The sequence below is a fragment of the Neophocaena asiaeorientalis genome, unplaced genomic scaffold (genome assembly GCF_003031525.2).
Source record: "Neophocaena asiaeorientalis asiaeorientalis breed wild unplaced genomic scaffold, Neophocaena_asiaeorientalis_V1.1 scaffold43, whole genome shotgun sequence".
NCBI classification, from domain to species: domain Eukaryota; kingdom Metazoa; phylum Chordata; class Mammalia; order Artiodactyla; family Phocoenidae; genus Neophocaena; species Neophocaena asiaeorientalis.
Window position 1 is genome coordinate 9,018,574 of NW_020173674.1, and position 24,460 is coordinate 9,043,033.

The window sequence follows — 24,460 nt, forward strand, 5'->3', positions numbered from 1 at the left end:
CCGCGCATGTCTCTGCAGGTGTTTCTCTTGGTAGCATGCCCAAGGCAGGGGTGTGAGTTTGGGGGTGGTAAATGCCTGGTCTGCAGAGGGAGGCCTGTTTTTACACGTTGGGTTGGAAGCAGGGTGGAGAGGCCATGATAAGGAAAGCCAGAATTTGGCTTGTGTGTGAGCGTGTATTTACGAGATGATAGTATTTCAGTAGGGGATGAGGAGGAGCTTTAGAGAAGGAGGACTCTTGGGGGACAGTTTTGGTTATGTTGGGACAATGGGTGGTGACTGTGAAGGTCAGGTGAAGAGGAAGAGATCGTACTTAGAAGCCTGTGTAACAGGGAAGCAGGTTTTTTTTTGTGTGTGTGTGTGGTCATGAAGTGGTAAGGATACATGGGTGGGAGGGAATAAATAGGAAGCCAGGAGTTTTCTTGCACTTTCCCTCTTTCTCACCTATCCTGGCTTCCCCTTTACTCCATTTTACATCTTTCCCTTTTCTTTTTGCCCTATCCTACGTCTCTTTATGCTTTCATCATCTTTTCAGATACATATTTTTCTGTTTCCCTTAGTTTCTTTTTCTTTTTTGGCTTTCTTTTCCCTTCCTCTTGTTCTTCCTAAATTATTTTTCTCATTTTAGGCTTTTTTGGGCCTTGGACATGAAGGGGTTAATGAGGACCTGGGCCTACCAAGTTCTCCGGCCCTCTGGGGTTTCCAGTCCCATCTGGCAGGGGCTGACCTTGGCCTTGTCCAATCAGAAAGGGTGTGGGGGGTGTGGTCCCCCTTGCCTTAGGGCAGGGTTTCCGGAGCACACAGGCGAGGGGGTGGAGCCTACCGCACACCCCCCTTTCTCCCTGAGGTTGGGAACAATGCACCAAGGAGCCTGGGCCTGTGGCTCTTTTGCCCCCTCCCTGTTTGGTTGGCACCCAGCCAAGTTAACCCTTTCCACCAAGGTTTCAGGGCAAGTTGCAGCTCCTTGGGGAGGAAGGTGTTGGCACTGGCTTGAGAGGCACTGTCCTTGAAAGCCCCACAAACAAACGATTGTTAGCCAAGTAGAAAACAAGGGATAGTTAGGGTCGCTTGTGACATTTAAGAGCAAAGTCTCCTGAAATTTGCAAAGAGGAACTGGTAAACACACTCCTGTGTGGTGCTTTTACTTATTTATTTAATTTGGATTTCTGGACCCCAGGCTAGTTTAGCAAGAGACAGGTGGGATATTCTGGCTGGGTCTCATGTGAGCAGATTTGTGCTATATGAGTGATGTCTGAGCAGTGGCACCTGGGTCTGTGATGTATTTCTGTGGCAGTCTTTGTACTCTCAGCAGTTCTTCCCTAAAGAGTGATGGAGAGTTGGGAGTATCTGTAAGGGGGGTGGGGGTGGGGAAGCTAGGAGGGAAAGCTGGTGGTGTGAGAGGCAGGTACCTAGGGAATGTGAGAAAAACAAGTGAGACAGGAAATATTTTCCCTGGGTTAGAGCTTCTAAGGTGGCGTCTTTCTGAATTAGTTTCTGACTCGGCGTCTTCCTCCTAAATCTCCCAGGGGAGTTTGAGGAGGAATCAAAGCAGCCAGGGGTGTCGGAACAGCAGCGACATCAACTGAAGCACCGGGAGCTTTTTCTTTCTCGGCAATTCGAATCGTTACCAGCCACCCACATAAGGTATAGGACAATCAGGGCCACTGTGGCCTGCATGCACTTATTTAGAAGGTGGGAAGGAGGGACTAGTGTATTGGAGCTGCTGTACAGAGGAAATGAGGAACTCACCCAGGGTTTTCTGACCTCTCTCCTGTAGGGGGAAATGCAGTGTGACTCTCTTGAATGAGACAGATATCTTGAGCCAGTACCTGGAAAAGGAGGTGAGAAACAGGTGTCGGGAGAAGAGGGAGGGAAGTAGGTATTGCCCCGAAAAGCAAGAAGAAAGTCTGACTGGGATGAGGTACAGGTTGACAGGCTGCCTGTCTTGGGAACTCTGGATACACCCCACTGCCCCCTGCCTCTGAGGACTGCTGCCCTGCTTACCTTCTCCCTTTCCATCTCCAGGACTGCTTTTTTTACTCACTGGTGTTTGACCCTGTGCAGAAGACACTTCTAGCTGATCAGGGGGAGATTCGAGTTGGTTGCAAATACCAAGCTGAGATCCCAGATCGCCTGGCAGAGGGTATGCAGCAGGAGACACTGTATTACGGCTACGGGGTTGTGTAACATCAGAGTCTCTGAATGGTGTGCCCTGGCGTTGTGTGGTACACAGTCTGCATGGCTCTGTGTTGTGAACGTAGCAGAATGGGACCTTAGGAACCGGAAGGGGGCAGATGGGCACACTGGGAAGAGAAGTCTGAGAGTTGAGGTGGCTGACAGAATCCAAGGAGGAGACGAGGTGTTACTTTGTCAAGACATCTATTATCCTCCCCGATGATACCATGTCCCCATTCCCCAGGAGAATCTGATAATCGGAACCAACAGAAGATGGAGATGAAAGTCTGGGATCCAGACAACCCTCTCACAGACCGGCAGATTGATCAGTTTCTCGTGGTGGCCCGGTGAGGGGTGGGTGGATGGGGCAGATGGGCTGGGGGTGGTGTGGACATAGTTCTGATTCATGTTCGTAGAGATGGACTTTATTTATTTTTGGCCTGGGTGTTGTCCTTTTTTCTCATCTGGCTTGGTTCCTCAGCCCACTCACGCTTTCTTCTTTCCCTGACTTCTCACTCTCTCCCTTAGAGCTGTGGGGACCTTCGCAAGAGCCCTAGATTGCAGCAGCTCCATTCGGCAGCCAAGCTTGCACATGAGTGCAGCCGCCGCTTCCCGAGATATCACCCTGGTGAGCAAGAAGTTGGTGGGTAGTTGGGTAGGCTGGGCTTTGTGGGGACCTGCGGAGCCTTGGGACTCTGCAGGGAGGAGGGTATCTCTGAAGGAGTGGGGGTATTTAAAGAGCAACAGAGGAGTGGTGCTGAGGGTTTCAGGTCATCAGCATTGTTTCCCACCTTTCCTGTAGTTTCACGCCATGGATACATTGCAAAGGAACGGCTACGACCTGGCTAAGGCCATGTCGACCCTGGTGCCCCAGGGGGGCCCGGTGCTGTGTCGGGATGAGATGGAGGAATGGTCAGCCTCAGAGGCCATGCTATTTGAGGAGGCCCTGGAGAAGTACGGGAAGGATTTCAATGATATTCGCCAGGACTTTGTAAGTGGATGGGACTAGGAGGAGAGGTGGAAGAGGTGACAGGTGAGGGAACCAGGACCAGGGGCCAGATAGCAGCTCATCCTTCTTCCTTGTGCCTCCTCAGCTACCCTGGAAGTCACTGGCCAGCATAGTTCAATTTTATTACATGTGGAAAACCACAGACCGATACATTCAGCAGGTGAGGTCTGGGCTGGGGAGGCTGGACCAGAGGCCTCCTGCTCACCTCTGCCTTTGAAGTTGGTGACATCCTCCCTGCTGAGATGCTCTGATCCTTTTTACTTTTTCTCCTTCCTGCAGAAAAGATTGAAAGCTGCTGAAGCAGACAGCAAACTAAAACAAGTCTACATCCCCACCTAGTAAGTGCGATGGATAGGGGAGACAGGCATGTTTCCCTTCTCAGCCCCTAACCTGTGCTTTCCTAAGTGGTTGGGGGGTGGGCCGGAGACGCGGTCAAATTACAGAGACAAAGTGGAAGTGGATTCTTTTCCTTGACCAGTTCCTGGTTTCTCCTCCATTAGTACCAAACCAAACCCTAACCAGATCATCTCTGTGGGCTCAAAACCTGGCATGAATGGGGCTGGATTCCAGAAGGGCCTGACTTGTGAGAGTTGCCACAGTGAGTTCCAGGAAGGGATAGGGATGCCGGGGGTGAGCCGGGCGTTTGTTCTGGCCCAGCAACCTGAGAGGCTCGGGTAGCCTCCGGACCATTCCCTCCTCTCCATGCTCCTGCAGCCACACAGTCTGCCCAGTGGTATGCCTGGGGCCCACCCAACATGCAGTGCCGCCTCTGTGCTTCCTGTTGGATCTACTGGAAGAAGTACGGGGGACTGAAGACCCCAACCCAGCTTGAGGGGGCTGCTCGGGGCACCACAGTAAGGATGGACGATGAGGGACAGGTTGGGGAGAGCAGTAAGCTAATTGATGTGAGCTTTAAGCGAAGGCCAGAACACCCAGCTCCAGTAAGGTGATGGCTTGACTGGGGTGGGGGTGGGGTGGTACTGGACAGTGGTTGGGGAGCCAGGCAGGTCAGGATGGCAGCAAAGAGATCAGGCAGGAATAAAAGACCCTCCATCAAGAATGGAAGAAGGGAGCCTTGGTGACTGACTGTGTTCTCCCCTTTTCCTATGTCCTTCTTCCAGGAGCCACACTCGAGGGGTCATTTATCCAGACCCGAAGCCCAAAGTCTCTCACCCTATACGACCAGCGCCAACCGGGCCAAGCTGCTGGCTAAGAACAGGCAAACATTCCTGCTGCAGACCACGAAGCTGACCCGTCTTGCCAGACGCATGTGCAGGGACCTGTTACAACCGAGGAGGGCTGCCCGACGACCTTATGCCCCCATCAATGCCAATGCCATCAAGGCAGAGTGTAAGGGCAGGAGTGCTGGGGCTGGTGGCAGGTTCGGGGTTGCTCTGGCCAGAGACCAGTGTTTCTCTGGGTGTTTAAGGACAGTAGTAGGGATAGTAGGCCACAAGGATTTGTTACGAGGTTAGGCATGGTTCCTGGCACCAGAGGAGGCCTGAATAGTGAAGCCCCTTCAAAAGCGTTCATCTTTGTTCTCCAGGCTCCATTCGACTCCCTAAGGCCGCCAAGACTCCACTGAAGATTCACCCTTTGGTGCGGCTCCCCCTGGCAACTATTGTCAAAGATCTGGGTAAGGGTGGGTATAGGATGGGGAACCTTTAGGGTGGTGTCCGGCTCCCGGTCCTTTTATCATCAAGATCCTTCTCTTCCCCTGCTTTTTCCTTTCCCACTGAGTCCAAAGAGGTTTAGTCTAACAGACTGTACTTTTGTAGGTTAAAAATGTTACTTTTCACATGCTATCCAGTATGACTATATACTGATTGATAAGATCATACTCATGTGTGACTTTTGAAATACTGGTGATTACTCTCCAGACCCCTTCCCCGTCACTGCTTTTGGGGATGCATACAGAAGAGGAAGTGTGAACGTCCTCTAAGGTTTCCTTTCTTTTTTTTCCCTGACAGTGGCCCAGGCACCTCTGAAACCAAAAACACCTCGGGGTACCAAGACACCGATCAACAGAAACCAGCTGACCCAGAACCGGGGACTGGGGGGCATCATGGTGAAACGGGCCTATGAGACTGTGAGCTGACAGACTGGAGTGGGCCGAGTTGGGTTGGGTGGGCTTTTATATCTGATAGGTGTCTGAGAGTCCCCTCTCTCATTGTGCTGCCCCATCCTTTTCCAGATGGCAGGAGTCCCCTTCTCCGCCAATGGAAGGCCTCTGGCCTCAGGGATTCGCTCAAGCTCACAGCCAGCAGCCAAGCGTCAGAAACTAAACCCAGCTGATGCACCCAATCCTGTGGTGTTTGTGGCCACAAAAGATACCAGGTAGGGAGCCCTCCATGGGAGGGGCTGAGAGGTTGACAACCTAGATTGGTGGATATGGGAAAGGAAATAGGAAGGAGTATCTGAGCAAGACGAGCTCCACGAAGACTGGGTGCAGGGTGGGGATGTTAGGAAGGAATGGGCTGGAAGGTGGAATTGTAGTGGAATGTGGGGTTTCATCTTGAACGTCTTTGCCTTTTTTATTGCCCCCTTCTCTTCTTGGCCAGAGCCCTGCGGAAGGCTCTGACCCACCTGGAAATGCGGCGAGCTGCCCGCCGGCCCAACTTGCCCCTGAAGGTGAAGCCACCACTGATTGCAGTGCGGCCCCCAGTCCCTCTTCCTCCATCCTCACATCCTGCCAGCACCAGTGAGCCCATTGTCCTGGAAGATTGAGCGTCTGTGGGGAAGGGAGGTGGGCTGAAAGCTAGAGGGTGGGTGCACAGGGCACCTAGCCTCCCTTCCCTTTAGTATCAAAGGGAATGAGGAGTGAAGGAGGGAAGGAGCAAGTGAGCGTGTCCTTGGAGGGGTTGGATGCCCTCTGGTGTTAGCACTTGGAGGCTTGTCCCCTTCCAGTGCTTCTCTGTGCCTGGTGGTGGAGGGCAGACTGCAGGAACTGGCCCATTGTGGGAACCTAGCCTGTTTTGGGGGGTAGGACCCACAGTTGTCTTGGACAGTTTTGGGGGGAGGGTTTTTAAATTTTTAAAAAATTTTGCCTCCCTTTGTGAAAGGGGATGGGGGAGGGGAAGAGTAAACAGATATCAGGTGGTGGTATCTGGTTGGGGGAGGGGGGGCGTGCACTGCCATGACTGCCATGTCTTTTTTTTTTTTTTTTCCTAATTGAGGGTTTCTCTTCCTGTCCGGTGTCCGGACTTTCCTAATTGGAGTTTGAGGTCCCATAACCCCAGCCTATGCTCGCTCTTTCCTTCCCTCCCCTTGTCCCCTCTGCCTTTTGTACGCCAGTTCTCAGAAATAAAGACCTTTTGTCTGTTTTTTTAACCTCGGATTCTGTAATTGGTTCTTATAGTAACAAATAAAAAGCTGTTTTCTTCAGCTCCTCCTGGCTCAGCTATTCTCTGCCGTGTGCATGCGTGTGTGTGTGTGTATGTGTGTGTGTGTGTGTGTGTGTGAGTGAAGGTGCTTCTTTATTTCCTAACTCTTAATCCCTTCTCCTTTTTTTTTTTTTTTGCGATACGCGGGCCTCTCACTGTTGTGGCCTCTCCCCTTGCGGAGCACAGGCTCCGGACACGCAGGCTCAGTGGCCGTGGCTCACAGGCCCAGCCGCTCTGCGGCATGTGGGATCTTCCTGGACCGGGGCATTAACCCGCGTCCCCTGCATCGGCAAGCGGACTCTTAACCGCTGCGCCACCAGGGAAGCCCTCCCCTCTCCTTTTTACTTAGAGGATTCTGGGAGTTGTTAGAGGTCAGAGCAGGATGTAGCCCACTTTGGGGTGTACTGTAGGATCATATCACCTAGCTCTGTGGTGTATTTGCACAGACTGCTGCTTCAGGGATCCCCAAGGGCAGCCTCAGCAACTGCCTTGATATTGGGGCCCATTCTAGTGCTGTTTCCTCCCTTTTTAAGTTTGGGAGACAGATTAGACATTTGAGCTGGTCCCAACAAGAGGAGCACTTCAGGAGAGAGAACGAGAAGTTACGCCTACTGTGTGCTCCTTGAGCACTTTCCTTAGAGATGGGGAAAGCCTCAGCAGCTGTGACTTGCTCAAGGTTAGATCCTGAGATGTGTGCCTCAGGTCCGCTGCTCTTTCCACAGCCGGAAGCTGTGGAAAGCTGTGGGTTGATCAAACACAGCAGCAGCTGCTTAGCCCAGCTGATAGGCCCCTCCATCTCAAGGTCCTTGTCCCTGGGGCCTCCCTAGCTCTCTTCCTCCCTCCCTGGCCTGAGCCAACACCTTGGTAGTGTAGGGAGGAACTGACCACTATAACATTCTAGGGGGAAGCAGCACCCTCCAGTGTCTTCACTCAAATGCCACCATAGCAGGTTCTGCTAAATGCCTTTAAGTGGGCCGGTGGCTCTGGCTCCTGGTGGGTGCACTCCACGCAACCCGCTTACGCGGAAGAGAGGCGATCTGGCTGTAGCCCGTGGAGTGCGGAAGGTGCCCGGTGGGGGCAGAGCTCCCCAACCAGGGTTAGGGAGAGGTTGCAGAACTCCCATTCTGGGAGAGGACCGACGGCAGAGGGAGAGGGTAACAGCCCTGAGGAGGTTAGGAGTCTAGGGACAGTGCGGGCTTTGTGGAGGATCCGCCTTTATTCACTAGGTAAATATGGGGTTGAGGATACAGCCTCTACTGCCCGATGACGGAGGACACAACCTGCTCTCGACCACCCAGCAGGGAAATCGCCTGCCGTCAAGCAGCGGGCCCGGCAAGAAACCCGGCACACGCTGTGGCTGCCTTATGAATATTCATGACCTTTGGGCCAATCAACGTCTGAACAGCTCAGAGCACACCAATTGGCTTACCGCATGCAGATAAGCATCGTAGATGGTATTCCTAAAGCTGGTAGAGACTTAAGTCGGGCTGGAAACGGAACCTTGAGCGGAAAGAGCTCGGTTTTCGGAGGAGTGTACCGCGCGATTGGGCGACGGCTACGTCACTTCCTATCGGACGGGCGGAAGTTGCTTCCCAGCATGTTGCAATTTGTGGAAGCGAGTTCCGGTCGTGGCCGAAGAGGTTGCATTTTGTTAGTACCGGACAGTTGTGATGGCTGCGGTGGATTCGGATGTCGAACCGCTGCCTCGCGGGGGTTTCCGCTGCTGCCTCTGCCACGTCACTACGGCCAACCGTAAGCGGTGGCTAGTGAGGGGGGTGTTTATGGGCTTTCGTCTTTGGGTCCTAGCGAAAGTTAGGGTTATAGGTCCTAGTTCTTGCCAAGTCGGTTGGTAGGGTCTCACCTCCGTTTTCTCTCCGCTGTCCGAAGGGATTACAGAGTGGGGGAGAGTCCCACCACCTTACACCCCAGCTTCCCAGTATCCGAAATCTCGACGACAGAAGTTTCGTTATTTTATTTCCTCTTTAACCGTCATCTATTGGATATTCCCTTTGTGCCTGCTACTCCGCTGGGCTCTAGAGCGGGCAGAGGGGATTTAGAGATGAAGGAGCTCACCACCTAGAGATGGAAGCAATTTCAGTATCCTATAGATGTGTTTGGAAAGCTGCAGGGTCACAGAGAAGGTAGTAATTAAGCGAGGGAAGCCCTACAGAGGAGCTTCCCAAAGGCAGAGATGGGTGAAGTAGCATGGTATGCATGTTTGGAACGTGGGTTTGGAAAAGGAGACAAGGTCCTTTTATGACAGCGCGAGAGGCTCAAAGAAACCTCATATTCCACTTTTGAAGTCTGGAATCATAATCTCCCCTAAACATGATCTTTCATTCTTTTCCTTTGTGAATGGCACTACCACTTGTCCAGTAGGGCAAGCCAGAAATCCAGGATAGTCTTCTGTGGCCCCACATATACACTGGTGACATCAAGCAGCTGACTCAAAATGTAATAAAAAATTAAAAATCAGCTAAGTTTTCCCGCATTCGCCATGTACCAGACTCTCAGGCAAGTGCTATATATGAATAATATCAACGTGGTAGGTACTATTATTATCTCCGTTTTATACCTGAGGAGACATGAACAGCGAGGTTAAGTAAGTTGCCCAAGATTTCGCACAGCTTGACAGCTGGGATTTGATTCTGGGTAGTGTGACTTCTGATCCTGCACTTGTAATCTCTATAATATACCCAGAAATGATAAATAGTCTAGGGTCCTGATTTATTTAGTTCTTCTATAAATGACCTAGATAAGTTACCTGTTAATTTCTTTATAGTGTGCAGGTGTTGCTCTACCTAGCACTTGTAGATGGTTTAAGAAATACTTGTGGGGCTTCCCCGGTGGCGCACTGGTTAAGAATCCGCCTGCCAATGCAGGGAACACAGGTTCCAGCCCTGGTCCGGGAAGATCCCACACGATGTAGAGCAACTAAGCCCGTGCACCACAACTACTGAGCCTGCACTCTAGAGCTTGCGAGCCACAGCTACTGAGTCCATGTGCCACAACTACTGAAACCCGTGCGCCTAGAGCCCGCGCTCCACAACAAGAGAAGCCACTGCAATGAGAAGCCCTCACACTGCAACGAAGACCCAATGCAGCCAAAAAAAAAAAAAAGAAATTGAAAAAAAAAAAGAAATACTTGTGTACAGCCAGTTCTCCTGGGAACCACTTAAAATGCTTTATATAGACAAATGGACAAGAGAGGAAGCTGCAAGGAGCCAGGACTTTGTCATTCAAATGTCACATTTTCTATGGCTTGGAAGAGTCAGTAGGATCTAGGTATGCCGAGAAAAAAGTCGGGGTAGGTACACTGAAGAGCAATTCGGATGTTTTTGTCCTCACGTTTGTCTTTGCAGGACCCAGCCTAGAGGCCCACCTGGGAGGCCGAAAGCACCGGCACCTGGTAGAACTACGAGCTGCTCGAAAGGCCCAGGGACTTCGAAGCGTGTTTGTCAGTGGCTTTCCCCGGGATGTGGGTTCTACTCAGCTCTCAGAGTACTTCCAGGCGTTTGGACCTGTGGCCAGTGTTGTCATGGACAAGGACAAGGTAGAGTGGGTGGCTCTGGGGGTGAAGAATGAGTCAGGTGTCCTGCACACCAGAAGAAATGGGGTGGGAGACGAGCAGCCTGTTTCTGCTGGTTCCTAATGTGGCTACCCTTGGTGGACACTCCAGTACTTGGGCTAGTCCAGCTTTGTGAGTCTCTCACCCTCGCCCCCCGACCCCTGCTTGGATTTTATCAGTTCGTCAGAATTAGTCACTGGGGAACTTGTTGGTCATTTATTTATTCAGTCAGTCTTTTATTTGCCAAATATTTATTAGCTGCTAACTTTGTACTAGGCACTGCTTAGAACTGCATTCTGAGTAGTGCATAGGTTAGTCATGGTCCCTGCTTGCACAGACCTTACAGTCTAGTGGAGGAAGTAGACAATTAAATGAGTAACTACTACAGTGAAGTGGGTGCTTTAAGACCACACCGTTGGGAGATCTATCCTAACCCTTCAAGAAACTGGTTGATAAACCAGCTAGCAGTTTATTAACTTATGCTGAAAGGTACTGAGGTCATCCGGTCAGAACACCCTGTCCTCGGGACAATGCAAGACAAACAGACTTGTTCTTTGTGGTCCTTTTTGTCTTGCTTCCATGCCGACCTTTTGTCAGAGTCTCTCTAGTCCCCTGGAAAAAGTTTGCCGTTGTGGTGATGTGCTCCGTGGTCATATTGTAGCTCTGAGGCTACACTCTGGTTTTGTGGGCTTAGATGATCCCAAATCTACTTAGCAGCTCAGGTCTTCTTTTACCACGCCGTGGGGTCTGTTTTTCTTAGAAATTGCATTCAGCAACCGACTCACAATGGTTTAAACAAACAGGGTTCAGTTGTTCTCTTATAACAAGAAGTCCAGACCTGGGCCATCCACGATTTTACTGTTTTCCTGCTCTGTCATTATTGGCATATGGCTCTCACTTCATAGTTGTGATTATGCTGGTTCCACATCTTCCGACAAGAAGCAGCAGCAGGTTGAAGGGCAGACTATCAAAGGCTAGGGTCATCTGAGTCTGATCCCTTCCCCCGCTTTCTTTATTTCCCAGGAAAATATTTCTCAGAGGCCTCTTCAGCAGACATCTCCTTATATTTCATCGTCCAGAACTCTGTCTATCGCCTGGTTACTCCTAGCTACAGGGAAGCCTGGGAAATGAAGTTTTTTTAGCTGGGCACTTTGCCCCTCTGAGCAAAAAGCAGGGTTCTGTTAGTAAGGAAGTTGGGAGAATGTATATTGGGTGGGCAATTGGCAGTGTCTGTCCCAGGTGACTTCTTCAGAAAGCTCAATGCCACCATTTTTGTTCATGTTTATTTCAATTGTAAAGAAAGATCTTTTCCTGAACTTAAACCTCAAGTTTTTGAGGCTTCTATCAATAATTATAACAATAATGACTAAAATTTTTATGGAGCAATTATTATGCACCAATTATATGCTAAGTACCGTATATCTTTTTTTTTTTTTTTTTTTTTTGCGGTACGCGGGCCTCTCACTGTTGTGGCCTCTCCCGTTGCGGAGCACAGGCTCCGGACGCGCAGGGCCAGGGGCCATGGCTCATGGGCCCAGCCGCTCCGCGGCATGTGGGATCTTCCCGGACCGGGGCACGAACCCGTGTCCCCTGCTTCGGCAGGCGGACTCTCAACCACTGCGCCACCAGGGAAGCCCTAAGTACTGTATATCTTATTTAATCTCCACCACATTTCCTTGAGATCATCACTGGGGAAGTTGCAGATTTGGGGGAGTCCCTACTTGGGAGGCAGTCACGAGTTACTTAACCTCTCTGAGTTTCAGCTGCTTAATTTGTAAAAAGGGAATAATAATACATACCTTGTTGTACGAATCTTATGAGACTTTGAGATAGCTTACGTGAACTGTTCGGTTAATAATAAGCCCTCGGGGGCACGGGTTCAGTCCCTGGTCGTGGAACTAAGATCTTGCATACCACACGGCGGGCGGCCTAAAAAAAAAAAAAAAAAATTGCAAAAAAAAAAAAAGACCTCAGTAAATAGTGGCTGTAGTTGGGGATGCTGGTATTGAGAGGAGAAAAATGGCCGGGATACATCCTTCTGAATCTGCTTATCCCGCCCTCCCTGATGCCCTTTGTGCAGTTCTTGAGAGAAATACGTGCACACAGACAAGGCCAGGCAGACACCTAATTGCTAGCTGGGGTTTCGGCTGCAAACTTGGTGTTGCACTGCAGTCTGTTGAGCTGTGTGATTCCTCCGAATCAGAAGATGCACTTGGGCAGGCCCAAGTGGCTGCCTTTCTCCTTAGTTTCACTTTGGTTCTTTGTGCTGTTTGACATAGGGTAGAAGTGAGGGTAGACAGGGGACCCCCTTTTCTTTTTCCCCTCCTTGTATTGTCAGTTGATATTATATATTATTAAGATATATAATTCACTGGTTGTTAGTATATTTGGAAGATTCTGCAACCATCATATGATCTAATTCCAGAATGTTTTTTATCACCCCAAAAAGAAACTGTGAATCTATTATCTGTCATTCTCCAATTGTGATTCAGGCCTGTGTGCTGGTGAAGCCATCCCCCTGGTTAATTTTTGTATATGGCATGAGGTAGGGGTCCAACATCATTCTTTTACGTGTGATTATCCAGTTATCCCAGTTGAGAAGACTGTTCTTTTCCCATTGAATGGTCTTAACACCTTTGTTGAAAATCAGTTGGTCATAGATGTACGAGTTTATTTCTGGAGTCTCAATTACATTCTCTTCATCTGAATGTCTGTCTTTTTTGAAAAAAAAATAATTAATTTTTGGCTGCGTTGGGTCTTCATTGCTGCATGCGGGCTTTCTCTAGTTGTGGCGAGCAGGGGCTAACCCTTCGTTGTGGTGCACAGGCATCTCATTGCGGTGGCTTCTCTTTGTTGCAGAGCATGGGCTCAGGAGCGTGGGCTTCAGTAGTTGTGGCTCGTGGGCATAGTTGCACTGCAGCATGTGGGATCTTCCTGGACCAGGGCTCGAACCTGTGTCCCCTGCCTTGGCAGGTGGATTCTTAACCACTGCACCACCAGGGAAGTCGTGAATGTCTATCTCTATGCCAGTACCACACTGTCTTTTTCTGTTTTTAATTAAAAAATTGTTTGGGAATTTCCTGGTGGTACCGTGGTTAGGACTCAGCGCTTTGGCTGTCAGGGCCTGGGTTCAATCCCTAGTCAGGGGACTAAGATCCCGTGAGCTGTGCAGCATGGCCAAAAAAAAAGTTTTTTTTAATTGAGGTAACGTTGGTTTGTAGCATTATATAAATTTTATGTGTACAACATTATACTTCTATTTCTGTATACCCTACAGTATGGTCACCACCAAAAATTTAGTTTCCATCCATCACCATACAGTTGATCCCCTTTACGCATTTTGCTCTGCTTCTTCCCCTCTGATAATCACTACTCCTCTCTGTATCTATGTGTCTGTTTTTGTTTGGTTTGTTCATTTATTTATTTATTTAATAGATGTTTTTATGGTACATATAGTACTTAATTTTTTTAAAAACTTTATTTATTTACTTATTTATTTTGGCTGCGCTGGGTCTTAGTTGCAGCACGCAGGATCTTTGTTGAGGCACGTGGGATCTTTTAGTTGTAGCATGCGGACTTCTTAGTTGTGGCATGCATGCAGGATCTAGTTCCCCGACCAGGGCTTGATCCCAGCCCCCTGCACTGGGAGTGTGGAGTCTTACCCACTGGACCACCAGGGAAGTCCCTGTTCATTTATTTTATTTTATTTTATTTTTTTATTTTTTGTTTGTTTTTTATATTCCATATATAAGGGAAATCATATGGTATTTGTCTTTCTTTGTCTTAACTCATTTCGCTTAGCATAATACCGTCAAAGTCCATGTTATTGCAAATGGCAAGATTTTTTTTTCAGTAGCTGAGTAATATTTTATTGTATATATACACCTCATCTTCTTTGTCCATTCATCCATTCAGGGGCACTTAGGTTGTTTCCATACCTTGGCTATTGTAAATAATGCCGCAGTGAACATAGGGGTGCATATATCTTTTTTTTTTTTTTTTTCCTGTACACGGGCCTCTCACTGTTGTGGCCTCTCCCGTTGTGGAGCACAGGCTCTGGACACGCAGGCTCAGCGGCCATGGCTCACGGACCCAGCTGCTCCGCGGCACGTGGGATCTTCCCAGACCGGGGCACGAACCCATGTCCCCTGCATCCGCAGGCGAACTCTCAACCACTGCGCCACCAGGGAAGCCCTCATATATCTTTTCAAATTAGCGTTTTCGTTTTCTTTGTATAATAACCCAGGAGTGGAATTGCTGGATTGAATGGTAATTTTAGTATTAATTTTTTTGAGGAATCTCCATACTGTTTTCCATAGCGGCTACACCACTTTATATTCCCAACAGTGCACGAGGGTTCCCTTTTCTCCACATCCTCGCCAAGACTTATTTCTTGCCTTTTTGATAATAGCCATTCTAATAGGCATGAAGTGATATCTCATTGTAGTTTTTTTTTTTTTTTTAAATCTTTTTAGTTTTGGCTGTGTTGGGTCTTTATTGCTGTGCACGGGCTTTCTCTAGTTGTGGCAGGCGGGGGCTACTCTTCCTTGCGGTGGCTTCTCTTGTTGTGGAGCATGGGCTCTAGGCGCGCTGGCTTCATTAGTTGTGGCACGTGGGCTCAGTAGTTGTGGCTTGCGGGCTCTAGAACACAGGCTCAGTAGTTGTGGCGCATGGGCTTAGTTGCTCTGTGGCATGTGGGATCTTCCCGGACCAGGGCTCAAATCCATGTCCCCTGCGTTGACAGGCGGATTCTTAACCACTGTGCCACCAGGGAAGTCCAGTCTGTTTTTAAAATTTTGCTTGAGTTGTATAAGTTCTTTATATATTTTGGATATCAGCCCATTATCAGATATATCATTTGCAAATATCTTCTCCCACTTGGTGGGTTGTCTTTTTATTTTATTGATTGTTTCCTTTGTTGTGCAGAAGTTTTTTAGTTTGATGTCGTCCCATTTGTTTATTTTTGCTTTTGCTTTTGTTTCTCTTGCTTGAGAAGACATATCTAGAAAGATATTAAGAACAGTATCAAAGAGCTTACTGCCAGTGTTTTCTTCTAGGAGTTTTATGGTTTCAAGTGTTACATTCAAGTCTGTAATCTATTTTGAGTTTATTTTTGTGTGTGGTGTGAGATAGTGATCTAGTTTCATTTTTTGCATGTGGCTGTCAAGTTTTCTGAACACTGTTTATTGAAGAGACTGTTCTTACTCCATTGTATGTTCTTTGCTCCTTGTTGTAAATTAATTGTCCATATACATGTGGGTTTATTTCTGGGCTCTCAGTTCTGTTCCATTGATCTATCTGTGTGTCTGTTTTTCTGCCAGTACCATGCTGTTTTGCTTATTATGATTTTGTAATATAGTTTGAAATCAGGGAGTGTGATACCTCCAGTTTTGTTCTTTTTTCTCAGGATTGCTTTGGCTATTTGGGGTCTTTTGTGGTTCCTATAAATTTTAGAATTTTTTGTTCTGTTTTTGTGAAAAATGTCCTTGGGTTTTTTTTGTTTTTTTTTTTTTTTGAGGTACGCGGGCCTCTCACTGTTGTGGCCTCTCCCGTTGCGGAGCACAGGCTCCAGACGTGCAGCCTCAGCGGCCATGGCTCATGGGCCTAGCCACTCCGCGGCATGTGGGATCTTCCCGGACCGGGGCACGAACCCATGTCCCCTGCATCAGCAGGTGGACTCTCAACCACTGCACCACCAGGGAAGCCCTCCTTGGGATTTTGATAGGGATTGCATTGAATCTGTAGAATGCCTTAGGACATTTTGACAATGTCAGTTCTTCCAATCCATGAACATGGAATGTTTTTCTATTTATTTGTGTTTTCTTCAGTTTCTTTCAACAATGTCTTATAGTTTTCAGTGTATATGTCTTTCACCTCCTTAAAGTTTATTCCTAGGTATTTTATTCTTTTTGTTGTGATCGTAAATAGTTTTCTTAATTTTTCTTTCTGCTGGCTGATTGTTAGCCTATAGAAAGAGAACAGATTTTTGTACCCTGCAACTTTACTGTATTCATTTATTATTTCTAGTGGGTTTTGGTAGAGTCTTTAAGGTTTTCTATATATAAAGTCATGTCAACTGCAAATCGTGATGGTTTTGCTTCTCCTTCCCAATTTGATGCCTTTTATTTCTTTTTCTTGTCTAATTGATCTGGCTAGGACTTCAATACTGTTTTGAATAAGAGTGGTGAGAGTGGGCATCCTTGTCTTGTTCCTGATAGCTTTCAGATTTTCACCATTGAGTATGATGTTAGCGATGGGTTTGTCATATATGAGTTTTCTTATATTGAGGTGCATTCCTTCTCTACCCATTTTATTGAGAGTTTTTATCATAAATGGGTAATGAATCTTGTCAAATGCTTTTTCTACATCTACTGAGATGATCCTATTTTTATTCTTCAGTTTGTTAAAGTATGTGTCTTGTTGATTGATTCATGGTTGTTGAACCATCCCTGCATCCCACTTGATGGTGTGTTTGATCCTTTTAAGGTATTATTGTATTGTATTTGCTAATACTTTGTTGAGCATTTTTGCATCTATGTTCCCAAGAGATATTAGCCTGTAGTTTTCTTTTTTTGTGTTGTCTTTGTATGGTTTTGGTATCGGTGATGTTGGCCTTGTAAAAATAAGTTAGGGGGCTTCCCTGGTGGTGCAGTGGTTGAGAGTCCACCTGCCGATGCAGGGGACATGGGTTCGTGCCCTGGTCCGGGAAGATCCCACATGCTGTGGAGCGGCTGGGCCCGTGAGCCATGGCCACTGAGCCTGTGCGTCCGGAGCCTGTGCTCCGCAACGACGGGAGAGGCCACAACAGTGAGAGGCCCGCGAACCCCCCACCAAAAAAAATGGTTGAAGGGAATATGGGACTTCTTTGTACTATTTTTGCAACTCTTTGGTAAGTCTGAAATCAAAAGTTTTTTTTAAGTTTTACAAAATACCAATGCTGGTGCTGCAACGGATTTCACTAATTAGACGTCCTGACTTAATAATTAAGGATGAGGTCCCAGTAATAACTTTTATTTAAAGCTCCCAGGACCACCAAAAAAAAAAAAAAGGTTAGGAAGCGTTCCTTCCTCTTCAATATTTTGGAATAGTTTGAGAAGGGTAGGTATTAAGTCTTTGATGGTCCTGGACTTTTGTTTTTTGGGAAACTTTTTGATTACTGTTTCATTCTCCTTACTCGTAATCAGTCTATTCAGGTTTTCCATTTCTTCATGATTCAGTCTTTGAAGGTTGTGTGATTCTAAGAATTTGTCCCTTTCTTCTAGGTTGTCCCTTTGTAGGTTTGTTGGTGTATAGCTTTTCATATTCATAATATTCTCTTACCCTTTGTATTTCTGTGGTATCTGTTATTATTTCTCCTCTTTCATTTCTGATTTTATCTATCAGAGGCTTCTCTCTTTTTTTTCTTAGTGAGTTTAGCTAAAGTTTTGTCACTAGTACCACACTGTCTTGATTACTGTAGAGAGTACCTTTGTATAAGCAGGATGAGGTTCTAGCTTTACCACTGAAGAAAATATAAAAAAATATGGCCTTTTGCCAGAGCAGTTATATTTTTTCTGCTCCTGCTAACGTTTTACCTTAAAAAAAAAAATGACCCAATGAATATCATTAAACTCAACCAAATCATAGCAGCAGTGCTGTCATATTGCTGGTAAGTTTGTTGAAGATAGGGTTTATATGTTTATGCCTAACACAGTGATCATTACATGGATTCTTTTTTTTTTTTTGCGGTACACGGGCCTCTCACTGCTGCGGCCCCTCCCCCTGCGGAGCACAGGCTCCGGACGTGCAGGCCCAGCGGCCGTGGCTCACGGGCCCAGCCGTTCCGTGGCATGTGGGATCCTCCCGGACCGGGGCACGAACCCGCGTCCCCCGCATCGGCAGGTGGACTCCCAACCACTGCACCACCAGGGAAGACCCTACATGGATTCTTAATATTAAAAGAGTCTAATTAAAGCAGGAAAAGTTAGGGGGTGAGTCATAGTATTACCAGTGAAATGTCATTGAGAAGACGGGGGTTTTATAAAATAGGTAAAATGAGGTTTTTCAGAGGCAGGCTGGGTGAGAATAAAATGTATGCGATTTGAGTGAAGGAGATAATTGCTTTTCTAAATATGTTCCCTGGTGGGAATTCCCTGGCGGTCCAGTGATTAGAACTCCACGCTTTCGCTGCCGAGGGCGTGGGTTCAATCCCTGGTAGGGGAACTAAGATCCCATAAGCCTCGAGGCGTGGCCTAAATAAATAAATAAATATGTTCTCTGATGTTATGGAAACAGCAAACAAATTTCCCAATTTATATGGTGGTCCCCATTTTAAAGATTCTCACCCACTGTCAGACCATGTGTTTGGATTCTAGGTTCTAAAACCATCATCATTGTCCCTGTTGTGGTTTGACAGGGAGTGTTTGCCATTGTGGAGATGGGGGACGTGGGTGCCCGGGAAGCTGTTCTCTCACAGCCCCAGCACAGCTTGGGAGGACATCGCCTGAGGGTCCGGCCACGGGAGCAGAAAGAGTTCCAGAGCCCAGCCTCCAAGTCCCCCAAAGGAGTGGCCCCCGACAGTCACCAGCTGGCAAAAGCACTAGCGGAGGCCCCGGACGTGGAGGCACAAATGGCGAAGCTCGTGGGGCTGAGGGAGCTGTCTGAGGCTGAGCGGCAGCTTCGGAGCCTCGTGGTGGCCCTGGTGCAGGAGGTCTTCACAGAGTTCTTCCCTGGTGCGTCACCTCCCTCACTGTGTCTGAGCCCTCCCTGTCCTCCCTCCCCTGTGTTTGCATGCCCAGTCCTCCCTCAGCTAGTGGTGTTCATTTGCCTGCTTTTCCATCTTTGTGCCCCATTTTATTCTTCCACCACTTACTCCCTACAGTGTCTCTTGACCTTTATTCTCTGCTTGGCACCCAGGCTGTGTGGTCCATCCTTTCGGCTCTTCCATAAACAGCTTTGACGTCCATGGCTGTGATCTTGACCTCTTCCTGGATCTGGGGGACTTGGACGAGCCCCAGGTATGTGACCATGGAGGCAGCTGTGAAGAGTCAGTGGAAATGGTCATGTCTGGGCAAACACTTGGCCTCTCGTGCCTTAATTCCTCATCTATAAAATGGGGGTAATAGGACCTGCCTGAAAGGGTTATTATAATTGGAGAAATGTGAATATGTTTGGATATTGGATAGGATAAAATGAATCAACATGGGATAAATGGCATTTGTAACAGGGAAAAAAACAGATTTCAAAATAGCATGTATAATATCTTATTCGGGGAGATAATGGGTTATGTTTTTACTTATCTGTGTTTTCTAACATCTAATGTACAGATCCTGCCTTGGGAATAGGAAAGGGTCATTATTTTTTAAGTAGACTATTTTTTAGAGCTGTTTTAGGTTCATAACAAAATTGAGCAGAAAGTACAGAGTTCCCATATACCTCTCGCCCACAAAAGGTTTTTTTCTTGCTGCACCTCACAGCTTACGGATCTTAGTTCCCCCACCAGGTATTGAACCCCTGCCCCCTGCAGTGGAAGCGCACTGGATTGCTAACCACTGGACCACCAGGGAATTCCCTTTTTAGTCTTATTTAATCTGGAACGGTTCCTCTGCCTTGTTTTGTTTTTCATGACAATAACGTTCTTGTAAAATACTGACCGTTTATTTTATGGCATTAAACGGTTAATTTTTAAAAAGGCTTGTGAGGGCTTCACTGGTGGCGCAGTGGTTGAGAGTCCGCCTGCCGATGCAGGGGACACGGGTTCGTGCCCCAGTCTGGGAAGATCCCACGTGCCGTGGAGCGGCTGGGCCCGTGAGCCATGGCCGCTGAGCCTGCGTGTCCGGAGCCTGTGCTCCACAATGGAAGAGGCCACAACAGTGAGAGGCCCGTGTACTGCAAAAAAAAAAAAGCTTGTGAAGGTTAAATGAGTTGATATTTATAAAGCCTTTAGAATAGAGCCTGGCACATAATAAGCAGTAATAGATATATCTTAGGGATGGAATGTTCCCCGGTTAGGGGACCGCATGTGAGGCAGTTACTCAGCTCGTTTCCATCCACAGCCAGCCCCAAAGGCTGCAGAATCTCCATCCCTGGACTCAGCCCTTGCATCCCCACTGGATCCTCAAGCCCTGGCCTGCATCCCAGCCTCCCCTCCAGACTCACAGCCTCCAGCTTCTCCCCAAGACTCTGAAGCCCTGGACTGTGAAGTCCCTTCCTCCTCCCTGGCACCCCGGACTCCAGACTCTGCTTTGGCCTCTGAGACCCTTGCCTCTCCCCAGTCCCTGCCTCCATCCTCGCCACTGCAGGAGGACCAGGGAGAGGGGGACCTGGGGAAGGCCATGGAACTGGCAGAGGCCCTGAAGGGGGAGAAAGTAGAAGGGGGAGCCATGCTGGAGCTGGTGGGATCCATTCTTCGGCGCTGTGTCCCTGGAGTGTACCGAGTCCAAACTGTGCCATCTGCCCGACGCCCTGTGGTCAAGTTCTGCCATCGGCCTTCAGGTCTCCACGGTGACATCTCCCTCAGTAACCGGTACCTTTGTTTGCGGGGTGGCGGGGAAGGCCAGATGGGCACTCTGGGGAGGTTGAGGAGGGTGCCCTGCACCAGCTGAGCCTTGAGGTTGTCCTTATTTGGTCCTGTCTCTCTTTCTGATGCTCATCTCATGTCTGGCTTTCATTTCAATGTTTGGAAAGTGTGTTTCTTGGGATACTGTTTTTAAGGATTTAGGAAAGAGTTCCATGGTTGAATAATTTTCAGCATTGGGAAATGCTGAGTTAAACACAGGCAGGTTTCTCCCTTCCCTCCCTCTCCCCCACTTCCTCTTTCCTCCCTCTCCCTCCCTTCCTATCTTTCTTTGCATAGTAAAGGCTCTGATCAGTCTTACAATAACATGCTCTGTAACTAAGACATTTATAGGATGTAGTGTTTCCCAGACACGTTTGATGTTCTTTTGTACATACTCTCTCCAGACCATGTCAGAAAACTCGGGAAACCCTCTGTTGGCCTTCTTCCAGCTGGCCCCCATTGCACAAGCCTGGAATAAGAGCTGGGGGTGATAGGTTCCTGAGCCCTAACACCCTTGTCCCCTCCTCTGTCCCAGGCTGGCCCTGCATAACTCCCGCTTCCTGAGCCTCTGCTCTGAGCTGGATGGGCGAGTACGGCCCCTTGTGTACACTCTGCGCTGCTGGGCTCAGGGTCGAGGGCTGTCAGGTGAGAATGAATCAGGACAGCCTTGGGGCTGTGTTCGTGTCGGGGCAGAGGCAGGGACTCAGGGAGAGAAGGAAGGTGGCAGGTACAGGAACCAGGGTTGTGAAAACTGCCAAGGAGGGGATCAGAACCGGCTCTAATCTAACCGGAATTAATTGATTATTTACCCAGGGAGTGGTCCACTTCTCAATAACTACGCCCTGACCTTGCTCGTGATCTATTTCCTTCAGACCAGGGACCCTCCTGTGTTGCCCACTGTGTCCCAGCTCACCCAGAAAGCAGGTACAGTAGCCCGGCCTCCATCCGCTCTGTCTCGTGAGCTTCATCTCTCTTCTTCATCTCACTTAGTCATATTGAGCTTCCCTGGGAATGAGATCTCTGCTATCACTCCCATATCCACCCTCCCCCGCCCCCCCTTAGTCTTCCTGCTTCCAGGCTCACCCTGACCTTTTTTACTTTCATAGGTGAGGGCGAACAGGTGGAGGTTGATGGCTGGGACTGTAGTTTTCCCAGGGATGCCTCGAGACTGGAGCCCAGCACCAATAAGGAGCCCCCGAGTGAGTTTGGGGAGCCTGGGAGAGGACTAATAAATGGTGCTAATGACACAGTTACTGGCACACAGCAACCTCGTGGGATAGCTAATATTGTTACTGCTACTTAACAGACGAAGAAACCATGCCTTGGAGTGATTAAGTGGCTTGCCCAAGGTCATGCTGCTGGCAAGGGGAAGGGGCAGTATCTGGGGGCATCACGGGAGAGAGGTTTGACCTCTTGTTTATAGGGATCAGAGGAGCCTGGCTCTGGCACTCTTCTGAGCCACTTGGGAGGGAAAAAGAAAGTCCAGCTAAGGGAATGGCTCTGGCACAGGGCTGATCTCACTTCTCGCCTCCAGGTGACCCCTTTTCCCTGGGTTTTCTGTTCCTCCAGGTTCCCTGCTGGTCCAGTTCTTCTCCTGCGTCTCTTGTTGGGATCTTCGTGGCTCACTGCTGTCCCTGCGGGAGGGTCAGGCACTGCCTGTGGCAGGGGGCCTGCCCTCTAATCTCTGGGAGGGTCTGCGCCTCGGTCCCATGAATCTCCAGGACCCCTTTGACCTGAGTCACAACGTGGCAGCCAATGTGACCAGCCGGGTGGTCGGGCGGCTACAGAACTGCTGCCAAGCGGCAGCCAGTTACTGCCGAAGCCTCCAGTACCAGTGCCGTTCCTCCCGGGGTCGGGACTGGGGGCTGCTTCCCCTTCTGCAGCCCAGCTCCCCTAGCTCCCTGCTGTCTGCAACACCCATCCCCTTACCCCCAGCTCCCTTCACCCAGCTCACTGCTGCCCTGGCCCAGGTGTTACAGCAGGCTTTGGGGTGCCATATAGAACAGGGAACCAAGAGACTGCGGTCAGAGGGAGGTGGAACTGGGGAGCCTCCCCAGGGAGGGACAAGCAAAAGATTGAAAATAGACGGACAGAAAAGCTGTGAGGGGGGGCAGGAGGAACAGCAGGGACGTGCAGGGGGCCACGGTGAAGATGGGGTGGAAGAAATGGCGATAGAGGCTGGAGAGTCAGTGCAAGATTGGGCCATGAGGAGCCCTGGGCAGCCAGGGGAGCTGGCCCCGATGACCGGAAAGCATCTAGGCACTGGAGAAGAGGGGCGGTCAGGCCTCGCAGCGCTGGCTGAGCAGGGGCCCGGAGGACCTGAGGCAGCCCGAGAAGGGTCTCAGGCCGAGGCAGGGAAGGGGGCGTTGCTCTCCTCAGTGGGCTGGCGCTGTGCCTTGTGCCACCGAGTGTGGCAGGGGCGGCGGCGTGCCCGAAGACGCTTGCAGCAAATCAAGGAAGGAGGTGGAGCTGGTGCTGGCACAGGAGCAGAGTGGCTGGCAACTGAGGCTCAGGTCACCCGGCAGCTGCGAGGCCTGAGTGGTACTGAACAGACGCCAGGGGCCGAGCCACTCCTGACCTTCGTGGTGTCTGTCTCCCAGGCTAACCAGGCTCTCACTGTGACCCCACTCCGGGATTCTCAAGGCCTGTTCCCTGATCTCCATCATTTCTTACAGGTTTTCCTCCCTCAAGCACTTCGAAACCTGCTCAAGTGAAGATGGGGACCCTAAAGGGCAATAAAGCTGCTAGTTTAATAAACGCTAGTTTCTGCTAATTTCCACCTGGTAATAATCCTCCTTCCCCCCAGTGCTTAATGCAGCCTCTCACAGGTAACCCTCTCTCGCCACCCTAAAATAGGTCTCTCAGTATGTTTCCTTCAGAGCCCAGGAGGAGTGTGTGTTTGGCACCTGGACCCACTCAGTAGAGTTCTGGAAAGATGGAGTGCTGGGTGGGTGGCTTGAGCAGCACCTGGGAAGTACCAAGTTTGCTTCCACATTTACCTTACTGCCCAGAGTTGTGAATGGTGACAGGGCTTGAAATTCGGCTTCAGGGTTCTTCATTCTCTCACTTAATAGAATTCATTCTGTTCTTAAATTGGGTTCAGATCTGAGCATGGGTAAAGGGCGACCCATCCATTGAATCGTCAGCCCTTCCCGGGTGACAGGACGTGGCTGGGTTCTCCCTCAGCCCCTCCCTTGTTGCAGGCCCGAGGACTAGCTCCTCTATTAGGCAGTAACAGCATCCTTGAGCTGCAAGGTCGTTTAATGGCAAAAAACCTCTTTTACAGAGGGCTTCGGACTTGGGCTCGGGTTAGAGGTACAAGCTCTCCTCTAGAAAGAGCCGGAACAAAAGGAACGTGGCACCTCGCCACCTCCACGCAGTTGCTTCCGCTCCTATGAGTGTCACACAACCACGATGTTCGGGGGTCTGGCAGGACCTCCAACAAATCACCGCGGGCCCCGCGACCCGGAGGGAAACGCCTCTGGGGCCCGGCGCGATGCCGGGCTGGCAGCTCTGCCACGTAGCTGCAGAGGGCCGGCTTTCCAGCTAGTTCTCACAGTCTCCCCAACCCTCCGCGCCTTCTACCTCCATGTCGGGACTCGGATTGGACCCCCCCCCCTCACCGCGCAGGCGCGAGCTTTTTCCGCGCAGGCCCCAGGCCCCACCTCCTGTTTCCTTTCAGCTGCCGCGGGATACCGAACTGTCGTGCGTAAGCCCTCTCTGCCGTCCTCGCTTTCCGGCTGCTGTTTCTCCACGGCTCTCCCCTCCCCCCCACCCCCACAGTTCTCTCC

The 24,460-nt window shown here is 49.4% G+C and overlaps 2 protein-coding genes across 2 annotated transcripts in view; both read left to right on the forward strand.

The window, feature by feature from the left end:
* Window positions 1-6,511, forward strand: part of MTA2 (metastasis associated 1 family member 2) — a 9,945-nt gene extending 3,434 nt beyond the window's left edge. Inside the window, exons 4-18 of the mRNA XM_024748598.1 lie at window positions 1,521-1,641; window positions 1,775-1,838; window positions 2,023-2,140; window positions 2,417-2,519; window positions 2,701-2,800; window positions 2,975-3,163; window positions 3,267-3,341; window positions 3,461-3,519; window positions 3,682-3,779; window positions 3,896-4,035; window positions 4,303-4,531; window positions 4,728-4,817; window positions 5,152-5,270; window positions 5,376-5,518; window positions 5,743-6,511. Coding sequence (XP_024604366.1) covers window positions 1,521-1,641; window positions 1,775-1,838; window positions 2,023-2,140; window positions 2,417-2,519; window positions 2,701-2,800; window positions 2,975-3,163; window positions 3,267-3,341; window positions 3,461-3,519; window positions 3,682-3,779; window positions 3,896-4,035; window positions 4,303-4,531; window positions 4,728-4,817; window positions 5,152-5,270; window positions 5,376-5,518; window positions 5,743-5,908 — 1,814 coding nt within the window. The 3' untranslated portion in view covers window positions 5,909-6,511. The remainder of the gene's footprint in view (window positions 1-1,520; window positions 1,642-1,774; window positions 1,839-2,022; window positions 2,141-2,416; window positions 2,520-2,700; window positions 2,801-2,974; window positions 3,164-3,266; window positions 3,342-3,460; window positions 3,520-3,681; window positions 3,780-3,895; window positions 4,036-4,302; window positions 4,532-4,727; window positions 4,818-5,151; window positions 5,271-5,375; window positions 5,519-5,742) is intronic.
* Window positions 6,512-8,175: 1,664 nt separating this feature from the next.
* On the forward strand, window positions 8,176-23,442 carry TUT1 (terminal uridylyl transferase 1, U6 snRNA-specific). The gene is made up of 9 exons (XM_024748784.1): window positions 8,176-8,316; window positions 9,927-10,117; window positions 18,528-18,843; window positions 19,028-19,128; window positions 20,167-20,636; window positions 21,205-21,314; window positions 21,483-21,593; window positions 21,776-21,868; window positions 22,239-23,442. Exons 1-9 carry the CDS (start codon window positions 8,235-8,237, stop codon window positions 23,381-23,383), a joined length of 2,619 nt encoding a protein of 872 aa, XP_024604552.1. The 5' UTR covers window positions 8,176-8,234; the 3' UTR covers window positions 23,384-23,442.
* Window positions 23,443-24,460: the final 1,018 nt, after the last annotated feature.